This window comes from Leuresthes tenuis, unplaced genomic scaffold, assembly GCF_036924035.1.
Source record: "Leuresthes tenuis unplaced genomic scaffold, fLeuTen1.0.hap1 SCAF_1, whole genome shotgun sequence".
Taxonomy (NCBI): Eukaryota; Metazoa; Chordata; class Actinopteri; order Atheriniformes; family Atherinopsidae; genus Leuresthes; species Leuresthes tenuis.
In genome coordinates this window covers 24,232,012-24,254,320 of record NW_027325355.1, presented here as the reverse complement: position 1 = coordinate 24,254,320, position 22,309 = coordinate 24,232,012, and the positions used below count along the sequence as shown (strand labels likewise).

At 39.9% G+C, this 22,309-nt stretch overlaps 1 protein-coding gene across 3 annotated transcripts in view; it reads right to left on the bottom strand.

The window, feature by feature from the left end:
• The window catches only part of pspc1 (paraspeckle component 1), a 32,485-nt gene that overhangs the window by 2,747 nt on the left and 7,429 nt on the right, over nt 1-22,309 (bottom strand). Inside the window, exons 8-10 of one of the 3 annotated variants that reach the window (XM_072371524.1) lie at nt 14,945-15,002; nt 7,415-7,551; nt 4,226-6,892 (exon numbers count right to left, since the gene is read on the bottom strand). In XM_072371524.1, the coding sequence (XP_072227625.1) occupies nt 6,719-6,892; nt 7,415-7,551; nt 14,945-15,002 (369 nt within the window). In that variant the 3' untranslated portion in view covers nt 4,226-6,718. Of the gene's footprint in view, nt 1-1,882; nt 2,201-4,225; nt 6,893-7,414; nt 7,552-14,944; nt 15,003-22,309 lie in introns of those variants that run through there. The other 2 variants (XM_072371661.1, XM_072371581.1) reach the window with 2 other exon arrangements.

The window sequence follows — 22,309 nt, the reverse complement described above, 5'->3', positions numbered from 1 at the left end:
AGAAGCTGAACTGGACGCTTCTCGTTTATATACTGTTTAAATAAACCAGCTTTGGACCGTTTTCAGACCGTATAAAATGAGTACTGTCTCCAGAAATCGGTGACATCTGGTCACCTTACCTCGAGCACACACTCTGGTCAGCACCCGCTGGAGCTCGAGTTCCAATCCTGTCTATAATTGGACCATCCGCCAAAATCAGTCCAATTTGGGACACTTTTCCAATAGCGGAAGTGTGCCAAAGTGAACCCTTCGTTTACACTCTGCATTTTCGGACCCTTAACCAAACAAGCCCGTCTTTGGCTTTAATGAGTGAAAAACAACAACAAATAATACATAAAAAATGTTCTGGAATGAAGCTGTTCTACAATGCAGGGGCAGCGACTTAAAGCGTTTGTTTTTCATCTGGTTCTGGTTGGTTCTGGAGACATAAAGGAAGGTTGGATCAGACTCTCTATAAGTTTTAACTGGAAGAAACTGGAGCAGATGACTGAGATCTTATTTAAAAGCAGCTGTCAAAATATACAACAAGATCATTCATAGAAGAGTAAATATTACAAGCAAATGGCCTTGGACTACCTTATCATACAATACAGAGTATTACCTCCGTCTTATTTTGATTAAACTTCAGGAAGTTTAAGCTCATCCATGATCTGGTGTCATTCAAACAATGAAATAAGTGGTTTCAGCAAAGGCTTTACTGGGGATTTCCACCGGGGACGTAACGGCTGCGCCACGATTTTGCTCCGTCCTCTGCCCGGTGTCAATCCCCATCGGGCGCGTAACAGCATCGGAGCGCTGATTTGTGAGCAAACCGTATTCCCGCGAGATCACCAGATCCCGCGATAATCCGGAACGTAAGCGAGACCGCGCGATAAACTGTGCGTATAAAGGAAACACCAATAAACAGCTTCATTTGCTTTTCCGGCGTGGAATTACCCGTTGATTTGACGATCTAGCTTCTACTTTTCGGCTTCTATCATAAGTGTGCTAGTCAGTTTCTATATGTGTGCAATTGAGGTTTTATTTTGAAAGGGGGCGGAAGTTTATTTTGTTAATTCTGTGTCATGTGCTGGTACAATCTGCTCTGTTGAGCTTGACGCGGTTCAGCAACGCTGCTGAGCCACTGCTGATCACGTCCCCGGTGGAAATACGTAAATTTATCCCGATCCCAACTCATAATTTGTAAATTTAGCCACAAACTTTTGTTCACAAATTCTGTCCCCATTTAAAACGGGTTATGAATAAATGCATATGCCAATAAAACCATGCATTTGTAAATGACCCACCAGTTTGAACAGTTTATCCATGTATTTATCTACCGTTTTCAGCTTGGCACCAAATATCTAGGGTTTGTACATTTATCTATGGATTTATACTGTGTATAAATCTGCCTGCAGTCCAGATGTTTCACCACCTGAAAACATTTAGACTCAGGACTGCTGAGCAGCTAGAATCCTCCATCAGACAGGAGTGGGACAACATTCGTCTCCCAAAGGTCCAGCAGCTGGTCTCCTCAGTTCCAGATGTTGTTAAAAGAAGAGGGGATGCTACACAGTGGGACACATGTCCTGACTTTTATGAGACGTGTTGCTGCCCTCAAAGTCAAGATGAGCTGATGTTTTTAATGAAAAAGTTAAAACTTTAAACATTTGACGTGTTTTTAATGTTCTTTTGTGAATAAAACGTTCGTTTACGAGATTTGCAAAACATTTTGTTTCATTTTCACACGTTAAACAGCATCTAAACACAAACTTTATTAGGGTTGTATAACTGGAGGTGGGAGAAAATAAATAAATAAATCAGAACCACGACAGCCCGGCGGTTTTATAAATCATCTTTATTTCATGTCGACAACCTACCTGTGATCCAGTCACTCCAAGAAATGTTGCACAGAATAATCATAACCATTTCATTTCTTCACCAGTAAACACAGAAAGTAGTGAAAACCATGCTAAATAATGCTGAGTAGATTCTAACTGTACTTATGTTTCCATCTTAATGTCTTTAAAATCCAAAGCGTTCCCCGCAGAGGATCCTTATGAGTGAGTAAAACTGGTTTTTAAGGCATATCCTGAGACTTGTGAAGGTAAAAAATGTCGACCAAACAGGAGGTCCGACTCTAAAGAGCAAAGACGTGTCTTTATATGTAAGATTTACCTGCTCCTTGGCTGCATTATTGAAGGCAGAGCACAAACAGGACCTGAAACACATAAGATGACAGTTTACAGAAAATGCTCCTCAGTACAAGACAAACAGCTCAAGGCAGCATTCAACAATCACACTAATTGTGATTTTATGTATGTTGTGGAATATCTGTGCAAAGAAAAAGGTGAAAATGCTTCCTGTGATCACAGTTTCTTTCTGTTTGGCACAGCTTGAACACATCTCAGCTGGCTGGCTTTTAAAGCCTCAACATTAAGGCACACTTACTACTCCTCAAGCTCATTTCTCCTTCTACCCAAAAGCTTCAGTTTGATCGGGAACGATGTGCTTTGACTTTTATCCTGGTGTAATTGCTCCGATTTTGCCAAAATGATTGAAAATCCCGTCCTCTTTGACAGGCCTTTACCTCAGGCACATGTTTAAGAATATAACTCATTTAAGTTTTAACAGGCCACAGAAGAGATGATCCTTTTTTTGTTTGATCAAAATCACAGTTGGTGTGTGTTTTCTGAAAAATACGAGTTATAAACGTCTTCTTTCATGCACAATTTCTGCTCCATCGGTGCGATTTAACCAGACATCGCGATAAGCCTCAGAGTTTAACCTTAAATCGCCCCAGAGTCCCATAAGTTACCATCTTTATTTGAGCTCTGAAGCAGTCAGGTATAAAAACAGTAGATAAAACCAGATCCATGTGCTGTTTGTCACCACAGCAACAGGTGACTCTTCATTTCTCAGTGAAATTTGGGACAAAAAGGAGCTTATTTTAAACCGAGGAGCTGCATTGGCACCATTACATTTGGCAGTTTGGCATAAAAAAAGTATGAAAAAGCATGATGAAAGTGACGTGATTTTACTGTCTGAAGCTAGATTAACCTCCAAACTACCATCAGAGCGAAAATTCCTGAATGCTGGCCTGATTTTAGACCCAACTTTGTCACATGCTCCCCACCCTCTGCTCTACATTTCCTTCAACAACTTCGGTTGCAGCCGGTAGAATTCACCCAGAGCCCATCAACCTGTTAATCTCATGAAAAGCGCCTGATAAAAACCCTTAAATACCAAAAGATGGAACCTGGTAAGGTGCTTATCTCAGTTTGTAGTCAAAATGGCTGTATCCACTTCTGTTAAAAAACCCTTAATAGACAAACGCTTGATTTAAATCCCCCCTTCACTGCTGTGTTGTTGTTATTGGCTAATGTAACACTTGTCTACTGGGATGACATCATTGACGCCCATCGCTGCAGCACAGCTCATTCACTCCGGTAAGAACGTCCATCGTACTCAAAGTTGTCGTCCGCATCATTAAAATCTGATAAATATCCTGCCATGTTGCACAAAACTATCAGCAGCAAACTCTGTGTGAAGTTAGCCGACTGTCACAGAGCACGGAGTGAATAAGCTGTGCTGCAGGGGGGCGTGTGGATGATGTCATCCCAGCAGACGAGTGTGTAGAAAGCCTCTATAAGCCCCCCGATAGCCGCCAATAACAACAACACAGCAGCTATGAGCTAACAGAGCTATAGCACACGTTCATTCATTCATTCTTCTTAAAGTATTGGTGAAATAAAGACAGATAATGCCTTATTTAGAGGCTGCATCCTCTAAGCCCCGTTCACTCCGTTATATGGATCTCCAGTTATCTAAATATCTTCAGAAGGACGCCGACTTTCACCAAACTGTTCTCGGTGAGTAGATGAACGTATTTCATGCCAGAAATAAGGTCTAGGTTTAAAAACACCAGAGTTCCCCTTTAAATGATGATTTTTATCAGATGAGGTTATAAAAAAAAATTTTTAAAAATATTTTTTTTAAAAATCAGGATTTTATTAGAGCAGAGCGACAGCCTGAAAATGCTTTAAGTGAACATGAGTCAACACGTCTTAACAGTCTTAATGAGCTGATTCAGCAAAAAGAAACAGAAATATGTGACTGGGAGCAGCTTTAATATGAATTCAGCTGGATAAATATAACTTACACAATGCTGTTTAACAAAAAGACCGTGCGGCACACCCGGGTCCAGTTGAGCGTACACATGGATGATGATTTAACAGTTACAGTTTTTACAGATTCGCTCCGACTACCATGTTTAAAAAGTCAGAATTTGGTTGGACTAACACAATATAATGGATTTTACATCAACTGCTTTGTGTTGATTATTGTACGTATAATCTTAAATGACCAAGTGGCAGTTTAAGCTGCAGAGAGACACTGACTAATGTAAGTAATGACTTGATACTTTAAATTTAGATTTAATTAAACCACACTGTCCTGTGGCTTCACAGTTCTAGGTGAAGTCATTTATAAAATCAGTGCCACTTCGGCCACTGTTGGTATTAACCGTCTTGTGCATGGATCAAACCTCCATACATCATTACATCATGTAAAGGCAACAGAGTTTGGCTTATCTGCTCTGAGATTTATAGAGAAACAGCAGTTATTCCAAATCAGAAACACAACAAGTTCCTACAAATATTTTATTTGTCTTAACCATTAATTACAAGATGCATTGAAACCAGAAACATTCACTTTTAATCCATTAGTGTTGACATCTAATTAGCAAAGATTTAGAGAATGTGTAAAGGGAAAAATCACAGTTAAATACAGTAAGGGTCAAAGAAAAGAGGAAGGGCGATCACATTTATAGGAATTCTTCTTTTTTTTTCAAAATAATTTGAATATTTTCGACACTAAGAGCCAATCCTTCAGTATCATGTAGCTATGGAGCTAATGCCAGGCAGGTGCAGCGACATCTCAACCGGCTTATGAAGAAGAGAAGAAGAAAAACAAAGCCACGCAGAGTTGTGCACAAACATGTTTCAGAGGGAAAATCCCAGGAAAGAATTCAAACGTCTCGAGGAAACTCAAATACAGACACAGAATATAAAGTGTGAGTCTTTGCTGCTTATTTCATATACACAAGTCAAAGGTTTTAAATCCTGAAATGTGAGTGTTACTGTTCGCATACAGAAGCTTCTCCAACTGGTGAAAACAATGGTCCAAACACAGCGTTCATGTAGGCTACGGTTAGCTTGTTAACATGGTGATGCTCACGCTGAGCGGGTACCATCATTACAGCATCGTGTCTCTATCGGTGGCTTGTTTTATCTTTACAAACGTCAATTTACTCAGGATTTACTGTGGTATTCCAATGGTAATGGTACAGACAGCCACAGTCTTCGTGCTGAAATGTAATCAACGTCTGAGCAACGTTTAATTTTTAAAGTCTGAGCAAAGCAAATTCAGTGATTTGCATTGAAAAATATGCGTGTTAACATGTTAAAAGGTCTAAATGTTTTACTGACATGTAGAGTTGGGCTGATACACATTATTTTGTTGATTTTCTGGGGTTTCTTTTGGGGGGGTAAATATTTCAGACATTCCAAACCCAACCAAGAGACCAACAACTAGTTAGCATACTGTTCTGTGGAAATTAGCGTTCCCTGGATGCTAGAATCTGCAGAACATGGACTGTCTGCTTATACCACTTAAATTAGAACGAGAAGAACCATCATGGGACTAATAAAGCCAAAATGCAGCAGATCTGGCAATACAGCAGCTGAGATAATCAGATTAATGCCGAGTGGAGTAAACGATCAAGTTAACCATCTTGTACAGAAGGTGTTATGGATTCATACTGTTGCTACAAACTGTGGATTCATTTTTCAAAGAGCCAACGCTGCACTACAGAGGTTCCAGGGCTGTTCTCCTGCTCAGAGGACCAAAGATTCAGGAGTAAATACACTCGGTAGATTGATTTAGAGCAGAGCTGCAGCGATAGAAGTTCAGGATCACCACCAACACCCGCCTCATTTTTCACCTCATCATTTTACAAATTTTCTTTGGAGACAGATGGGATGAACGAATGCACTGATAAACTGCTACAACTGTAACGCTCAACCTCCTGCTCCTACACTGCTGTGGTCATGTTGCTCAGACATGTCAAGCTTAGATAAGAATGTAAAGTTGGATAACCAACTCCGATCCGTTTGCCCCTTTGAGTATGGTTCATCTGAGCTGACCTATTTGTCTGGACCCAACCCCAACATCCAAGAGCAAAAAACACTGCTCTTTTTTGTGGTTTTGAAGTCTAATTTTATAACACTGGTGACCGTTTAATCGCTCATGCTTGGCTGAGTGACAAACTAATAACATAGACTTATTTCTGCTTTACTCAGACTTTAAATTAACCACCACCTTAGAGCAGCGTATCCAAACCAGCAGCAACCATAGCGACTATGAGGTCTGCTACCCACAAAAGCCTCCCAGGAAATACTATAAAACATTGCACACTTCATATTCGGCACACAAAAAAAGCACTGTTTTATTTAGACCACAGAGAGGAGAGAGAGTCTGCAAAAAAACCTGTATAAACATTGCAGATATTAGATACAAACCATTGTCCTGTCATTCTAATCTTTCACAAAATAACTGCTCCAAAAAGACCAAAACATCATATTTTTTTCATCCACCTTATTCCAAGTCACAGGAATAGAGTCAGCAAGTAAAGTACCGCATCGGGACAGTAACAAAGATCCGTGAGAACCGTGAGAAGTTAGTATCTGCGGCGCTTGCTATTTGGCCCATCAAAGACACCCGCCACTGGACTGCCCCTGCCAAATCCTTGGGGTGGTCCAACCTGGGGTCCCAATGGCTGCTGATGCTGCTTTGGGGACTCAACCTCTGGTCGACCCCCAACTGATCCACCCTGTGGGTATCTATCATTTCGCTGGGGAATCGGGGAAATCGGTGTTGCAAAAAAGATGAGAATGAGATTGAATTCACAATTGGTTTGCAGGCATGTGAGAAATGTTTAAGAGTCGTCCATGAATAAAGTTTATCCGGGGAAAGCGATGGAAGATGGATCACAGGATGTTCAAGAAAGGGTTTTCAAGGTTCAGTCAGGGTTTAGTTTGATCCAAGAGTCACCATCCAACAGTAAAAGGGAGGGTTGAACCACGCAGAGAAAGACAGAGAAAGGAATATGACTGTTAGTTAACGCCTTTTAACATCAAGTACTTGAACTTCTTAATAAACTTCTTAACCTCATGAGTTTTAAGGCTTTTTCTTTCTTTTGGCTTACGTTTATGCATAAACAGATTTGCATAGAAACTCTTGAAAAGCCAAATGTTTAACAGAGTTTCAGGCAGTGTACCATTTGAGGCGAAGTTCTGCCAGTAAGTGCTATGAGAAAAGCGTTTGAGGTTTATGGTACTCGACTGTACTCATTGACAGACTCCAAATACATTACCATGGCTCCATTCTCTGACATCAATGGTGTCCCAATATTTGCTGTTCCCTCGGGGCCAATGGCTCCTCCCCTTCCACTCATGCCCATCATTTGACCCTGGTTAGCACTGGGCCCCGCAGAGGCCTGGTTATAGCCATCTACATCGCAAAACAACGGAGCATCGTTTGATCACACAGCAGCTCAGTGTCATTAATGCAATCATCGCGGACTCAACGGTAGTTTAACGGTAGAGCTATTCTAACTGACTTAAAAGTTAACGTTGGCTTTTAGTCGGAAGCTACAATGATCAGGGATGCAACGGGATTGGAAGGGGAGCTCCGGTATTTTTAAACCTGGACCTTATATCTGGCATGAAATACGTTCATCTACTCACCGAGAACAGTTTGGTGAAAGTCGGCGTCCTTCGGAAGATATTTAGATAACTGGAGATCCATATAACGGAGTGAACGGGGCTTAGAGGATGCAGCCTCTAAATAAGGCATTATCTGTCTTTATTTCACCAATACTTTAAGAAGAATGAATGAATGAATGTGTGCTATAGCTCTGGTAGCTCATAGCTCTGTTAGCTCATAGCTCCGTTAGCTCATAGCTGCTGTGTTGTTGTTATTGGCGGCTATCGGGGGGCTTATAGAGGGCTTTCTACACACTTTGTCTACTGGGATGACGTCATCGACGCCCCCCTGCAGCACAGTTTATTCACTCCGTGCTCTGTGACAGTCGGCTAACTTCACACAGAGTTTGCTGCTGATAGTTTTGTGCAACATGGACGACAACTTTGAGTAACTTTGAGCGCGCGTCGATGACGTCATCCCAGCAGACGAGTGTGTAGAAAGCCCTCTATAAGCCCCCCGATAGCCGCCAATAACAACAACACAGCAGCTATGAGCTAACAGAGCTATAGCACACGTTCATTCATTCATTCTTCTTAAAGTATTGGTGAAATAAAGACAGATAATGCCTTATTTAGAGGCTGCATCCTCTAAGCCCCGTTCTCTCCGTTATATGGATCTCGGGGAATCTAAATATTTTCTTTCTTCAAACTGTTCTCGGTGAGTAGATGAACGTATTTCATGCCAGAAATAAGGTCGAGGTTTAGAAATACCGGAGTTCCCCTTTAACTGACCCAAAATTACAATTCTATCTTCCAAGAATTTCAACGGTTGTTGAGACGTTTCATTTTAACCTGATTTTATGGTGACAATAAGGGGTAAACTTAGGGGTCACCAAAGATCCAAAAATGAATGTTTATAAGGTTAATAAGATCAAAATTTCAATAGTTGGAGGGTAAACTCGAGAGGAAAACAACTTTATTGACATATTCTGATAAACTGTCGAGTACAACTAAAAGGAGAGCGAACAGAATGATGGTATATCAATGTTGTCATGAGTTCCCACGTTAGATTTGGACATTCTAAGACGTTTTTCTGTTGGGTTATTTTGCTAAATAATGTGGATATCAGATAAAAGAGAACTTAAGTTTGTGCATTTCATTTTGTATAAAAAAAAATAAATAATCCATGCATCCCTGAAAATGTCACGTACAGTTTGTGAAGTGACAAGATGAGACATTTATCACGTTTATTCTTTTAAATACAGCTACACGAAACGCCCAACTCCCCAGTTTGTGGTTAAATTCCATTCCATGACCAAACTTTAGTTTTTATAAGTGACTCTGACAACCAAAAACCAACGTTACTTCAAAACTGTTCACAGTTGTTTCAGAATGATACAGAAGAAGTAGAATAGAAAGCTTTAACAGAAAGAATGAATAGATGTATGACGCAGAGCAGAATAACAGATTAATAATAGAAACTAATATTTGAGGCCATGTGACAATGTCCACATCCCTTTTATACCCAACGACTGGATTGCACATCACCTTAACTGCAGGGAATGTAGAGTAGAAGTTAGAAAGCTGTATGAAACCGTGAGGGGAAGGTTCAACAAAAGTCAAGTCAGCGCACAAATCAACTTGAGCTGCACATCTTTAATCCAATTAGAGCTTAATGGAGAGAAAGTAAAATGGATTTAAATCGTTAGAACACTTTATCACATGTTATTGGGTGTAACAAAAAGAAGCTCATCCTCTGGTTTCAGGAAATACTGAGGACTGAATCGACCATGACCTGAAATAAATACAAAAACTCATAAATGGCTATATAATCAAGTTCACATGATGACCAATGCTCCTAAAATAAGTGATGAATTAACTTATGCGAAACTAATCGTACAGAATGTTAGTAACATCGCTATTCATTTAAGTTAACACAGTTTTCAGTTTTATTCAACTTCCTGTATTTATTTCTGTACTATTTTCTTACATCATAATGATCTATTTATTCCCCAAGATTCCTTATTTTATTTTTAATTCACCATATATTCTTTATTAATTTGTGTATTTAGTTTCTTTTATATGTATGTATATTTTCAGTACCCAAAGCCCATTTATCTCCTTTTTATTTTCCTGTCTCCGATGTAAGATTCCTGAATGCATTACTGCTTCATTATGCAAATGAGGGGGAGGAGTTTCATGCAGAATAACGGCCTAAATGTAGTTAGTTACACAGCTTATATTTTCGCTCAACCTTTTTAGACAACTGGCATATTTTAAGCCGACCAGTTATTGATCCTAATTAACCAAACTGCCTGTTGAATTAATCAACCACCTGTACCGGAAGCACAATTTTTACCACTTTCAAACTATCTGAGCAGTCAACCAATGGGTGAAAAGCTGAATCCATGACACAAACTGAAGGACCGCCCCCTCATTTACATGATGAAGCAGAAATGCATACAAGAGTGTAAAGACTCCAGCGGAATGTAAAAATAAACCATGGAAATAAATGGGTATAAAATGAGTATAAAAATTTAATTTAATGTATGGTGAAATCAAAATAAAGAAATAAATAATATGTAGGGAATTAATAGATCAATACAATGCAAAGGAAAATACAACACCAACAAATTAATAACGAAAGAAATAAAATATATTCCAATCAAAAAAATAAATAAAGCTGAAAACTGAGTTGTAAAGTAAAAAAAATTACAATATCAAGCTGAAATGGATATAGTGTAAAATTAAAGCAGCATTTTTTTATATCACATTCTATTAACCTATTTTAGCACAAATCATTTTTTAATTCAATTTTAGTCACATTTATCATCCTATAAACTTGCTGAGCCATTTATATATTTTTCTATTTATTTAGGATTATGGCAGCTTTGGTCCTCCATACTATAGTGTCAGGAAACACCCTCAGGACTGAACACTAGATAACGTGCAACATTCAGTGTAATTCCATATGTCCGCATCAGTCAATCTCCATCATCTACACCTGTAGACTACAACCGACTTATGAATAAAAACGAATGAATAAAAATATTTCAAACTAAATATTTTAGGTAGATATATTATAGCCACATGTACAACTTTACAATCATATTGCAGTAATGTCAACACATATTCCCATAAGTTTAGAACAAAGACTGTCAAGTGTTTTAAATTAGACGTAATAGTAATAAAAAGGTCCACAGGTCCATTCAAACCCAAACCCAACAGGCTTGGGAACATGTTTTAAATGGTTAGGTGGGTCGTCCCAGACTCCTTATTAAGCTCCTACAGCGTAGAAAGCCTCTGTGGTCACAGGGTGGCGTCATATGTGCAGAGAGCAACAGGACAGTAATCCTTCATTTGATTTTAAAAGGTAACCCAGATGCAACCAACAGATGATTTTTAACAGGACGGCAAACTTTTAAACTGAGTTCAGAAGTGGAAATATTATCACAACTGGCTTTAAATTATAGATGAGTCCTGATCGGTTCTGGGTCGAACACTTTTCACTCTTTTCCGTTTGAGCTCCAGACTCCTAAGGACTGCTAAGCTAAAAACAATAGTGTAGAATATATGCAGAAGTCTAATAAGGTTACCGTATTTTTCGGGTTAAAAGTCAAACTTTATTCAACTCACTTGTTGTACTGTGTGACTGATAGCATTGAGTTTGAAATCTGCTTCGTAAGCATGTCTCTTAAAGGGGAACTCCGGTATTTTTAAACCCGGACCTTATTTCTGGCATGAAATACGTTCATCTGCTCACCGAGAACAGTTTGGTGAAAGTCGGCGTCCTTCAGAAGATATTTAGATAACTGGAGATCCATATAACGGAGTGAACGGGGCTTAGAGGATGCAGCCTCTAAATAAGGCATTATCTGTCTTTATTTCACCAATACTTTAAGAAGAATGAATGAATGAACGTGTGCTATAGCTCTGTTAGCTCATAGCTGCTGTGTTGTTGTTATTGGCGGCTATCGGGGGGCTTATAGAGGGCTTTCTACACACTCGTCTACTGGGATGATGTCATCGACGCCCGCAGCTGCAGCACAGCTCATTTAACAGAGCAATAGTACACGTTCGTTCCTCTAAGCCCCGTTCACTCCGTTATATGGATCTCCAGTTATCTAAATATCTTCCAAAGGACGCCGACTTTCACCAAACTGTTCTCTGTGAGTAGATGAACGTATTTCATGCCAGAAATAAGGTCAAGGTTTAAAAATACCGGAGTTCCCCTTTAACAGGAGCCATTTTTAGGGCAGCAGATATAGAAAATGAATGAATGCACACACCTTAATGTTGAAGCACAGATCGTATTACTCTGCGTGGCTCGTGACTACGGTGGCCTGTAATGCTCAATGCATCAAGCAGTGCAGCTTCGTAGCTTAGCAAGGTCGTACTAAAACATTTTGACATATGTTTGAGCGCTGTACACCACATAAAATCGGTTTTAGGTCAGAAAGCACAACCAGAATTAATCCATACATTAGGCACACCGCATTTTAAGGCACACTGTCGATTTTTGACAAAATTAAAAGGATTTTAAGTGAACCGTATGGTCCAAAAAATACGGTATATGTATCAAAAATCAAGGAAGAATCCTTAGAAGCTGCTGTTTCTGGTAAACTTTGCATTCAGATCTCACCAAAGGACTGTTCCAAAGTCAAGCTGCCTTCAAAGATTTAAGTCCATCTACGGATGCTTCTGTGTGTCCCCTGTATAGTCAAAACACCCGAAATCCTATGCACACGTCCAAGATGCCAAAGACAAAAGATGGATCAACGCAATTCGAAATTAAATGTCACCAAGTTTGTCTTCTCTGTATTTATTGTGACCATAAAGTTCATAACATTGTAACGTGTTCATTTAGAATACCAGGATAGATTTAGGTGGCCATTTAATGGCCATTTGTCAGTTGTTTTGGGTTTAACCGATGATGAGAACATCGATATAATTCTGCCCACTTGTTAAACCTGTTCCAGTAAATGTAAGAAATGACTCGTTCCTGGCCAAGAAGGACGTGACTTGGAAGGACCCATCCCACCAAAGAAGCAACTCACGCCTTGGCCGAGTAACGCAAAATCACTTCCTGGAGTCATCAGACTGAAGTAGCTAGGCAACCAATGGTGAGGGACAACTATAAAGCAATAACATGTAGAAATTTAACCAAATACAAAACTTATTTAATAGTGTTCTGACTCAAAATCAGAGTTATTGGAGCTTAAGCTCCACACTTGCATTACAGTTCAGTTTTTGATTGTTCTCCATTGGTTTCGGTGGACTAGATGCTAAACTGCCTTTTTGTTCAACGCAACACAATCATCAAGGTTAATGCTCGTTCCTTAATGTCCCACTGGAGAATTTAGCTATTTTTTTGCTCTTTGGCTCCCCCTACAGTTGTGGGGTAGAATACCGCTGTTATTAAACAAATCTCTGTGTGAGCACTGCGCACGCACAGCCATACACATGAATTTGTTGTCATGTTGAAGAGGCAACGTTTACGCCATCAGAAGCCCAAAAAAAAGGTCTAAAGATTGTAAAGAAAAACCATGTTGATACCAAATTTGTATCTCTGCAGTTTCAGGCCTGGAAATGTGCATTAAAAAGTCTAAATAAGTCAAACGCACATAGTTTTAAGGGTCACAAACTTTTCTAGAGTTGCTTTAAAGAATTTCTTAATTTTGTAGATAGGTAAAAATGTCAGTTCTGGTCATTATTTACCAGTGTGGACTTTCTTTGAGCTGTTGCTCCCACTTACAACGGATGTATCCCTAATGAGATACAGGGATCTTTTATAGATATTATTTAAAGTAATTGGAATATAGTAAAAATGCTGTAATTATGTGTCGTATTTATGTGATTCTGTGATATTTGGAGGACTATGATTGGCTGGACAGCTTCTTCTTATTCACAATGGCCTCTGATTTATAAGAACTTTTAGCCTGATGATGGTCGGTTAAATCTGAAATGTGCTTCCTTCCGTTGTCTTGGATTTATTCCTTCGTTTGTCACAAAAACTATCGCCTTTGCTTTTAAAAATGATCTCACTCCCAGCAGAAGAGGCTCTTTGTGCTACTCTTGCACCTGTATCAAGTACGGCCCGATGTTGCAGTTATCACCACATTTTTCATTTTGGGAGCAAATCGGGACTTCTATTGGGCGCCATAATCATTTATACTCGTCTTTTAGGCGCACAGTACTCGCCGTGCTTCCTAAACTGAGAAAATGTCCCAGCAACACAGCAGGAATAGTTTTAGAAGAAGTTGCATCAACAAATGCGACGGCACCGTCTCACTTTTAAGCGTTTTTTGATCTTTAGCAATGCTAAAGCGGCCCTTTTTTGGGTTCTGCTGAGTCGTAATACTCACAAGATTAGGACATGCATGACTGGCCGAGATGGCACCAAAGCAACCAGTCACTGCTCGAGCAAATGAGATTATTTGCCCAGATTTATAAGTTATAAGTTTTCTTTCAAGCTCGCCGCATCACACGTTTTGACTCTGAAATTTCACGATATCCCAAACATTTATGACTTCATTAACCTACACTGATAACTGGAAGTTTAAGGCACAGAAAAAGCATAAAAAGTTAAACAAAGTGGTTGAAAAAATGACAGATAAGACAAATATCACATTACAAACACTGTTGACACAGAACTCTACCGATGTTTGCCAAGAAGTCAACACAGACGAGACATTTCACTGTAAAGGTGATGTGCAATCCTGGGTCATAGTCGTTTTATGAAGAGTCAGAATTTGTTCGGTTTATAACATCACAGACGAAGTCCCCGGCCTCTCATCCTGCACTTAGCAGACGACATTGTTCACAGTATTTAAACCCTAATAATTTCCTTCTATATAACTTAGATGTTGAATCCCTGTTGACCATCTTTAGGATCGACTGAACTGACTGAACCGTTGAATCTGCACACAGCTGAGGATGAGAGCTCAGGGGCCCAATGGTTCTCCATCTATAAATCCCCACCCCAACAAGCAAACCTCAATCAATACATTTTATATTTGGTTAGTATACTGTAAACTGCAGTGGGTATATGGTTTACTTGTCTTTTGCATTGCATCCCAAGTGAAAGAAGAAAAAAAAAGATGTTAAAACACAAGAACTACATGTTCAACATGAGGCACTGGGGATGCAAGACAAAAGTGATACATGAACATATTTCACCTACACAAACATGCCCATACCTCCTATATTAACGGCTCCACGAGGGCCCAGTTCACCCACTCTCATTTCCTGTTCTCTCTGAAAGAAGTGGAGAAGATCCTTCAGAACAAAACTGCTAAAATACAATCCTTCAGCGGACAGCTGAGGGCAATATTACCTTACACATCATAGTTTTACTCATCTGGATTAGAAAAGGTGGACTTCAGGTTTAGCTTTAACACTTCCTCACATCTTGCAACCTGGCAAAACCTTTTTATGTCATGCTGGTGGTCTCAATTCACGGGTAGAAGATGCTAAAACTAATTTGCATACAGACGTAATGAAGGTCTTACAAGGTCAAATCCCTTTTCCCCTCACAGAGTCGAAATATGTCCAAAGCTGAGTAATAACTCGGCATGTCAAGTCTTAGGACTCTTATACACCAAAGCTGACGATCGGCTCGGCCGTCAGGAACATCGGGATGCCTGTGAGCGTCTGCTGCCCTCGTCTCTGACTGAGCAGCCGTGTTTCGGTGTTGTGTAAAACAAGAAGATTCTGCAGAAAGGCTTCTTTAAAGCAATAACTGCAGTCCTAAAAGGTAAAAAGCTTCTAAAGAGCAGCAAATAACCACACCGACTGATCAGGGTTTCAGTGCAGGAGAGTTTACTTCAGAGAGAGAAATAAACTAGAGTCTTCCCCAGGAAACTGACTGATAACTTTAAAGCAGACTCCCAGTTCTCTCTGGTTGGCTCACTTTTATTGACCAATTGTAATGGTATAAAACTTGAGTCCAGCTAGTTCCTGGCTCACTTCATGCTGCATGAATACAGTAAGGTCGCCATCAGTTGTGTGTTTAATGCAGATCTGTATGGGGTCAACCTCTCTACCCTATATTCTCTGCTGTGTTTCCTTGTTATGTCAGAGCAAAGAGAGGCAGAGCGTGCAAAAAAAGTCTGCCTTACACCATTTTTTTTTTGTTAGGTGTCCAACTTCAACCTCAGAAGTCGGGTCCATCACAAGAGATCACTCTGATTGGCTGCTATGAAATGACAGCACGAGGAGCGGGGCGGAAGCAAGTTTTTCATTCACATTCGGGTCCATCTTCATCTCACCAAAACAAGCAACTTTTCACAAAAACAAGGACATGTGCAGAAGAAACTGAAGGAAGTCCAGCACTTTCTTTCTTAAATCTACACGGTTCATCTTTTTGAGTCAGCTGGATGTGGCCTTCAGAAGCTCCTCTTTCGGTCCAGACATTGAGCAGAAAAGAAGCGGGTCTGTCAGAGCCTCTTCAGTTTGGTGTATGAGAGCCCGTAAGATTTGTTCAACTTCACGGACAGGAAGATGAATGCAAAATTTCAAAACACATCAGTGCACTTGTATACATTAGAATAGGTGGTGGAGACAGATTCCCCACATGAGCGCTGGAGCTGTGGTTCAAAACTTTGAGTCTAAACCCAGAATAATCAGGTTGTTGGTGACAAAGCATCCATCCATCCATTCATCCATCCACAGCAAAGAAAGCAAGAATAGGAAGATTATTCATGTGACATGGCTCAAATAAACTTAAATCACCGGCCAAACAGATGCCTGAAATGCTAAGAATGAACTGAAGTTAACATACGGAAAATAAAAAGTCCCTGCATCATGGCTCTGAGTTTACTATCAAAACACAGCAAGACAAAAAGATAAGAGAGATAAATAGTAGGAGGAGGATAAAGTGAGTGCATGTCACAGGTTCTACGTGTTTAATCTGCTCATAGATGCTGTCCTGGCAGATAACTTGTGTGTCCGTGTCCACACACAAATACAGAGAAGCTGCATCATCGTCCTCCAACACAAGCTCTCGTGCATTTCATTCACACACAAACATGAGTTATAGCTTCGCTACCACAGTCCTCTCACTCTAAGGCAGAAGGAGATTCGATGATCACATTATTTTTAAAACATTATCACCATAAATCAAGTTGCACTTCATGAAATATCACAGCACAGAAGTGTGTAACTGCTCACTCATCCAGCAAATATATACGATATAAGTGAGGACAAAAGAAGCGGGGAATGAGTTGCATGTCACTGCAGCAGCTGAATAAGTGCATTCATTTTATACTTACCTTCTAAAAGCATAAAGTGCTGCCATCTTACAGGAAAAAAGACAACCAATGGTGGGACAACAAAGCAGATGTGCTTAAAATGTGATGAGGCACTTAATCTAACAAATAACTAACAGTGATCGCTGGGGTGCAGCACTAGATGGCAGCAAATACCATAACTTACACTCTGGGAGTCAGTTTAACAACAATCCATCCTAAATAGGCAAACTAGAAACACATTGGTATGAGAAAGTTAAGCAATTACATGGACAAACAGTTGTGAGAAGCATCAAGATAAACAAATGTATGAAACAAAGTAAGAGTAACAACAAATCTTATCACAATGGACCCTTTTTTAAAGTCTACATTTGGGGTTATAATGAGTTTTAAGTGCTGTAGGCAGTAAAATCGCTGTTTGTGAGGTTAAATTAAAGAGTAACACAAACTTTACAGACACACAACACCACAAGGAACCATTTTCATTTAAAATATAAAACAGAAATGTTTGAAACTATCCATAAATATCGATAAGACTGACCATCAAATAACTACTTCTTCTGTACTTTTGATTATGAGGACAGTTGGCAGCCATTTCCACGTGCATTTGTGATGTGAAATTAAAAATGTAGAGTCCGAGAAGAGGTCTAAACATCAAGAATATGAAGAAAAACAAATCGATTAAAAGCATCAAAAGTAAAGCTTTGGTTTGTCATTTGGCCTCCACCATCGCTGGTTTTTGCAGCCAGAAGTGGCGTGTTGGGGATAGATCTGACAAAGACTCGAAGGACACAACGGGGAACAGCGGAGGGACTCATCTGTCACTAAAATAGGTCAGCTCTTTAATTATGCATAACTTCCAACCTTGACACAGTTTAAACAGGTGAGTTGTTTAAAGAGAAGTCCCATGTATGGTTGTCAGGATGAGAAAAGGAGCTGTGAAGGACAACATAGAGTAACTTAAAGGGGAACTTAAAGGGGAACTCCGGTATTTTTAAACCTGGACCTTATTTCTGGCATGAAATACGTTCATCTACTCACGAGAGCAGTTTGGTGAAAGTCGGCGTCCTTCAGAAGATATTTAGATAACTTGAGATCCATATAACGGAGTTAACGGGGCTTAGACGATGCAGCCTCTATAGAAATCCCTCCGTTAGCTCTCCTATAGCTGCAAGTAGCCACATAACAGCAGCTATGAGCTAACAGAGCTATAGCACACGTTCATTCATTCATTCTTCTTAAAGTATTGGTGAAATAAAGACAGATAATGCCTTATTTAGAGGCTGCATCCTCTAAGCTCCATTATATACGGTTTAAAAATACCAGAGTTCCCCTTTAAGGTGTTTTTATCTCTGACTGGATCCTCCAGGCAGACGAGTCAAAATCATGTTAGAATCCCTCTGTTAAATATCTGCTCCATATACCACGACCTTCACAAAATCTGACTTATTCCCCAGAAACTGATGGGAAAAAAATGGGGTTTTGATAACACTTTGAAAACATAACTACGACCAAACTTCCCAGGTCAAAGTTTCCTCCAACATAAAGTTAAAGAGAAAAACAGTATTCCTTAAAAGAAAGATAAATATCTAGTTTGAGTGGATATTAGCCAATCACCACACACACAGTCTGGGACAATCATCCCTCTAAGTCATAGATGTCAAACTCAGGCCCGCAGTGTAATTATATTTGTCCCGAGAGATGATACCAAATGTCAACTAGAGCTGGCATGCCGGTATTAGCTCCGGTATTAGCACCGCTAATGCTGCATCACTCAGTACCCACAAGTACTAGGTGTGGGTAAAAATATTGATTCAGCAACGTATCGCGATTCTTTTCCCTGCAATTCAATATCAATTCAGCAATCTTCTGAGTCAATTCAAGTCCCTGGCCAGTGGGGGGCGCTGTGAGCAACACCCTCGAGTGATTCACCCTGTACGGACAGGGGCTGCACTAGACCAAACCATAACAATATGGCGACCGGAGTGAGTAGCAGCAGCGTTAAGCCAGCGCCTTCAAACCTGAAAGCAGACGGATTAAGTTTGTATTCACGTGTAACACAGGAAAGAGATAAAAGTGAGGTGTTGTGCAAACTTTGCCAGGCGGTTCTGAAATACTGTAGCAACACGACAAACCTGCGAAACCACCATGAAGATGTTCTGCAGCAACCCATCGCTAAATCCGCCGATTCAAAACAAACGCAACACAACAGCCAGGTTCTGTCCGTGCATTGTATCGATTGATATCGAATCGAATCGTGACCTAAAGAATTGAAATCGAATCGAATCGCGACCTAAAGAATTGAAATCGAATCGAATAGTGACCTAAAGAATTGAAATCGAATCGTGACCTAAGGAATTGATATAGAATCGAATCGTGATCTAAAGAATTGAAAGCGAATCAAATCGTGACCTAAGGAATTGATATAGAATCGAATCGTGATCTAAATTGATATCGAATCAAATAGTGATCTAAAGAATTGAAATTGAATCGAATAGTGACCTAAAGAATTGAAATCGAAACGAATCGTGGCCTAAGGAATTGATATAGAATCGAATCGTGACCTAAAGGATTGATATAGAATCGAATCGTGACCTAAAGAATTGATATCGAATCGAATAGTGACCTAAGGAATTGATAGCGAATCGAATAGTGACCTAAAGAATTGACATAGAATCGAATAGTGACCTAAAGAATTGATATCGAATCGAATAGTGACCTAAGGAATTGATATCGAATCGAATAGTGACCTAAGGAATTGATATCGAATCGAATAGTGACCTAAGGAATTGATATCGAATCGAATAGTGACCTAAAGAATTGATATAGAATCGAATCGTGACCTAAAGAATTGATATAGAATCGAATCGTGACCTAAAGAATTGAAATCGAATCGTGACCTAAAGAATTGAAATCGAATCGAATCGTGAGATTCTTAACAATACCCAGCCCTAACAAACAAAAGATGGAAAACAGGCACTTTCTGGACACGTTGGAAGCAGAATATCTGTTCACAAAAAGTTATTGTTGTTGTTATTATTATTATTGGTGGCCTGTGAAAAAGGTTACCATTGAAATTGAACTCAGAATGCTACAAGTAGAGAAAAGGACATAAGTTTTATTCAACATTCAATTTCAGAAATGAATACCACAGATGTCTTTTATTTGATTTCATGTGTTTAAATAATTAAGCTTTGCTTGTTCCAGAATCAATGTTTAAGCAAAGCTCGAGTTTGTTTCCACATGAAAAAGTTAATTGTTATATCTGAAGAGAAGGAAAAACTTCCTCAATTGAAGACATTTTTGAAAATAAATATCAAGGCTGGCCAGCGACTGACCAAGTTTTTAATTTTGTCCCACGGTGTATTTGAGTTCTAGATGCTCTAGAATCTAGATGTTAAAGAAGAAGACTAAAAGTCTAACATAAGTCGCTCCAAAAAACAAGAAGAAGAAGAAGGGAGGATGTCCTCCAGTAGTATGAACAGGTTCCTGAAGTCTCGTTACAAACTGATGAACCTTCTCAGACCAAAGCAATGAAAACTTGGCTGGAAATGCATATAAAAAGGTATTTTTTCAAAGCTCACACAAGACCAAGCACACTGTCACAATGATCCTGTAATTAGTGGCATAACATTAAAAAAGGCTCCGATTTTCAGTACAGTGTGAAAACCACCAGCTGAGAGAGGCTGAGAGTTTTACAGCCTGGAAGGAGAAAGATATATAATATATAACAGAGAGTAGCACGCAGCCACACGGCTTTCTTAAAGGGGAACTCCAGTATTTTTAAACCTAGACCTTATTTCTAGGTCGTTTCTACAGGCTTTCTACACACTCAGCTACTGGGATGACATCATCGACACGCCCCCCTGCAGCACAGTTTATTCACTGCGTGCTCTGTGACAGTCGGCTAACTTCACACAGAGTTTGCTGCTCATAGTTTTGTGCAACATGGCAGGATATTTATCAGATTTTGACGACGTGGACGACAACTTTGAGTACGATGGACGTTCTTACCGGAGTAATCCCAGTAGACGAGTGTGTAGAAAGCCCTCTATAAGCCCCTGATAGCCGCCAATAACAACAACACTGTTGTGCCAAGCCTTTGAAAGGAGTCGTACTAAAACAAAAATCCAAAAAGGCCTGTAACCAAACTCCATTGTGTCACACATCCACCTCTCCCTGCAGTACAGCTGTCAGACTCAGACGTGACAAGCTCATCCCTTGGAAACACGACGACAAGCGGTGCTAAACAGATAATAAATGCAAAGCAGAAGGATGAAGCTGCATCATAGAGTTGTTCTGATGACGGCCACCAAATAAGTGCCCTGTCAGCACCTTTCTAACAGAGGAAAACGCTGCGTGGACACTAGAGGTGCAACGGTACAGGAAACCCACGGTATGCACCTTGGCTTTTGGGCCACGGTTTCAGTTCAGTTTCGGGAAGCGTTTTATGCATAAAGACAATTTTTTTTACATTTGCTTGCACTTGATCAGTTGCTGAAAGTCCAAACCAATTCCAGATAATGGAGGCTTTCAGCAGTGACTCTCCATGTGGCTACACACACAAACAAGGAGGCGGGTAAGAAAGAGCGTCACTGCCTGTAATTCGCTGTGATTGGTTGGTCAGGTGCATCAGCATAGAGCTGCAATTTATAGAATTGATCCCACGATCTCTGATAATCCATCTAATATCGTCATATCGCCCACCCCTACCCAACGGTTCAATATTTTACCGAGTACCGTTGCATCCCTTGTGGACACAGGCCCAGATGATGTTCTTATGACAAGTTCAAAATCTAAATTACACACTTACACATCCAGCAGCAGCAAATCAGAAACAATGCACATCAGTAGAGTAATAATGTGCCGACTATGAGCACCTTAACTGGAGCCATCAAGATGTAAAATCCCTTTAAATCTACAGCAGAGCAATGAAGCCTCAGAAACCTTGATTTGCTTTTAAGACAATCAAATGAGAGTCAGAACTTCTCTCAGATGGCTCAATTTAAACCCTTTTCATCAGTGCAATGTGTACCAATAATGGCTGAATTAGACATCTTTTTTTACAGTGTCAAACATATAAAACAAATCAAAATATACTGTAGCCGAAGCTTTCAGCATGTTTGGGCTTATCGAACAACTCGGACAGGCTTCCTGGGATTTACTGCACAGTGGCTTGAATTGGACCGTATCTCTGGCCTTTTGTTGAGATTTGGTGCTTTATAAATAAATCTGAATTGAGTGCAGCTGCTGTTTACAGTCAAAATCTGTTATGCAGGTCACACCAATCACCTCTTTAAAACATGATATGGATGA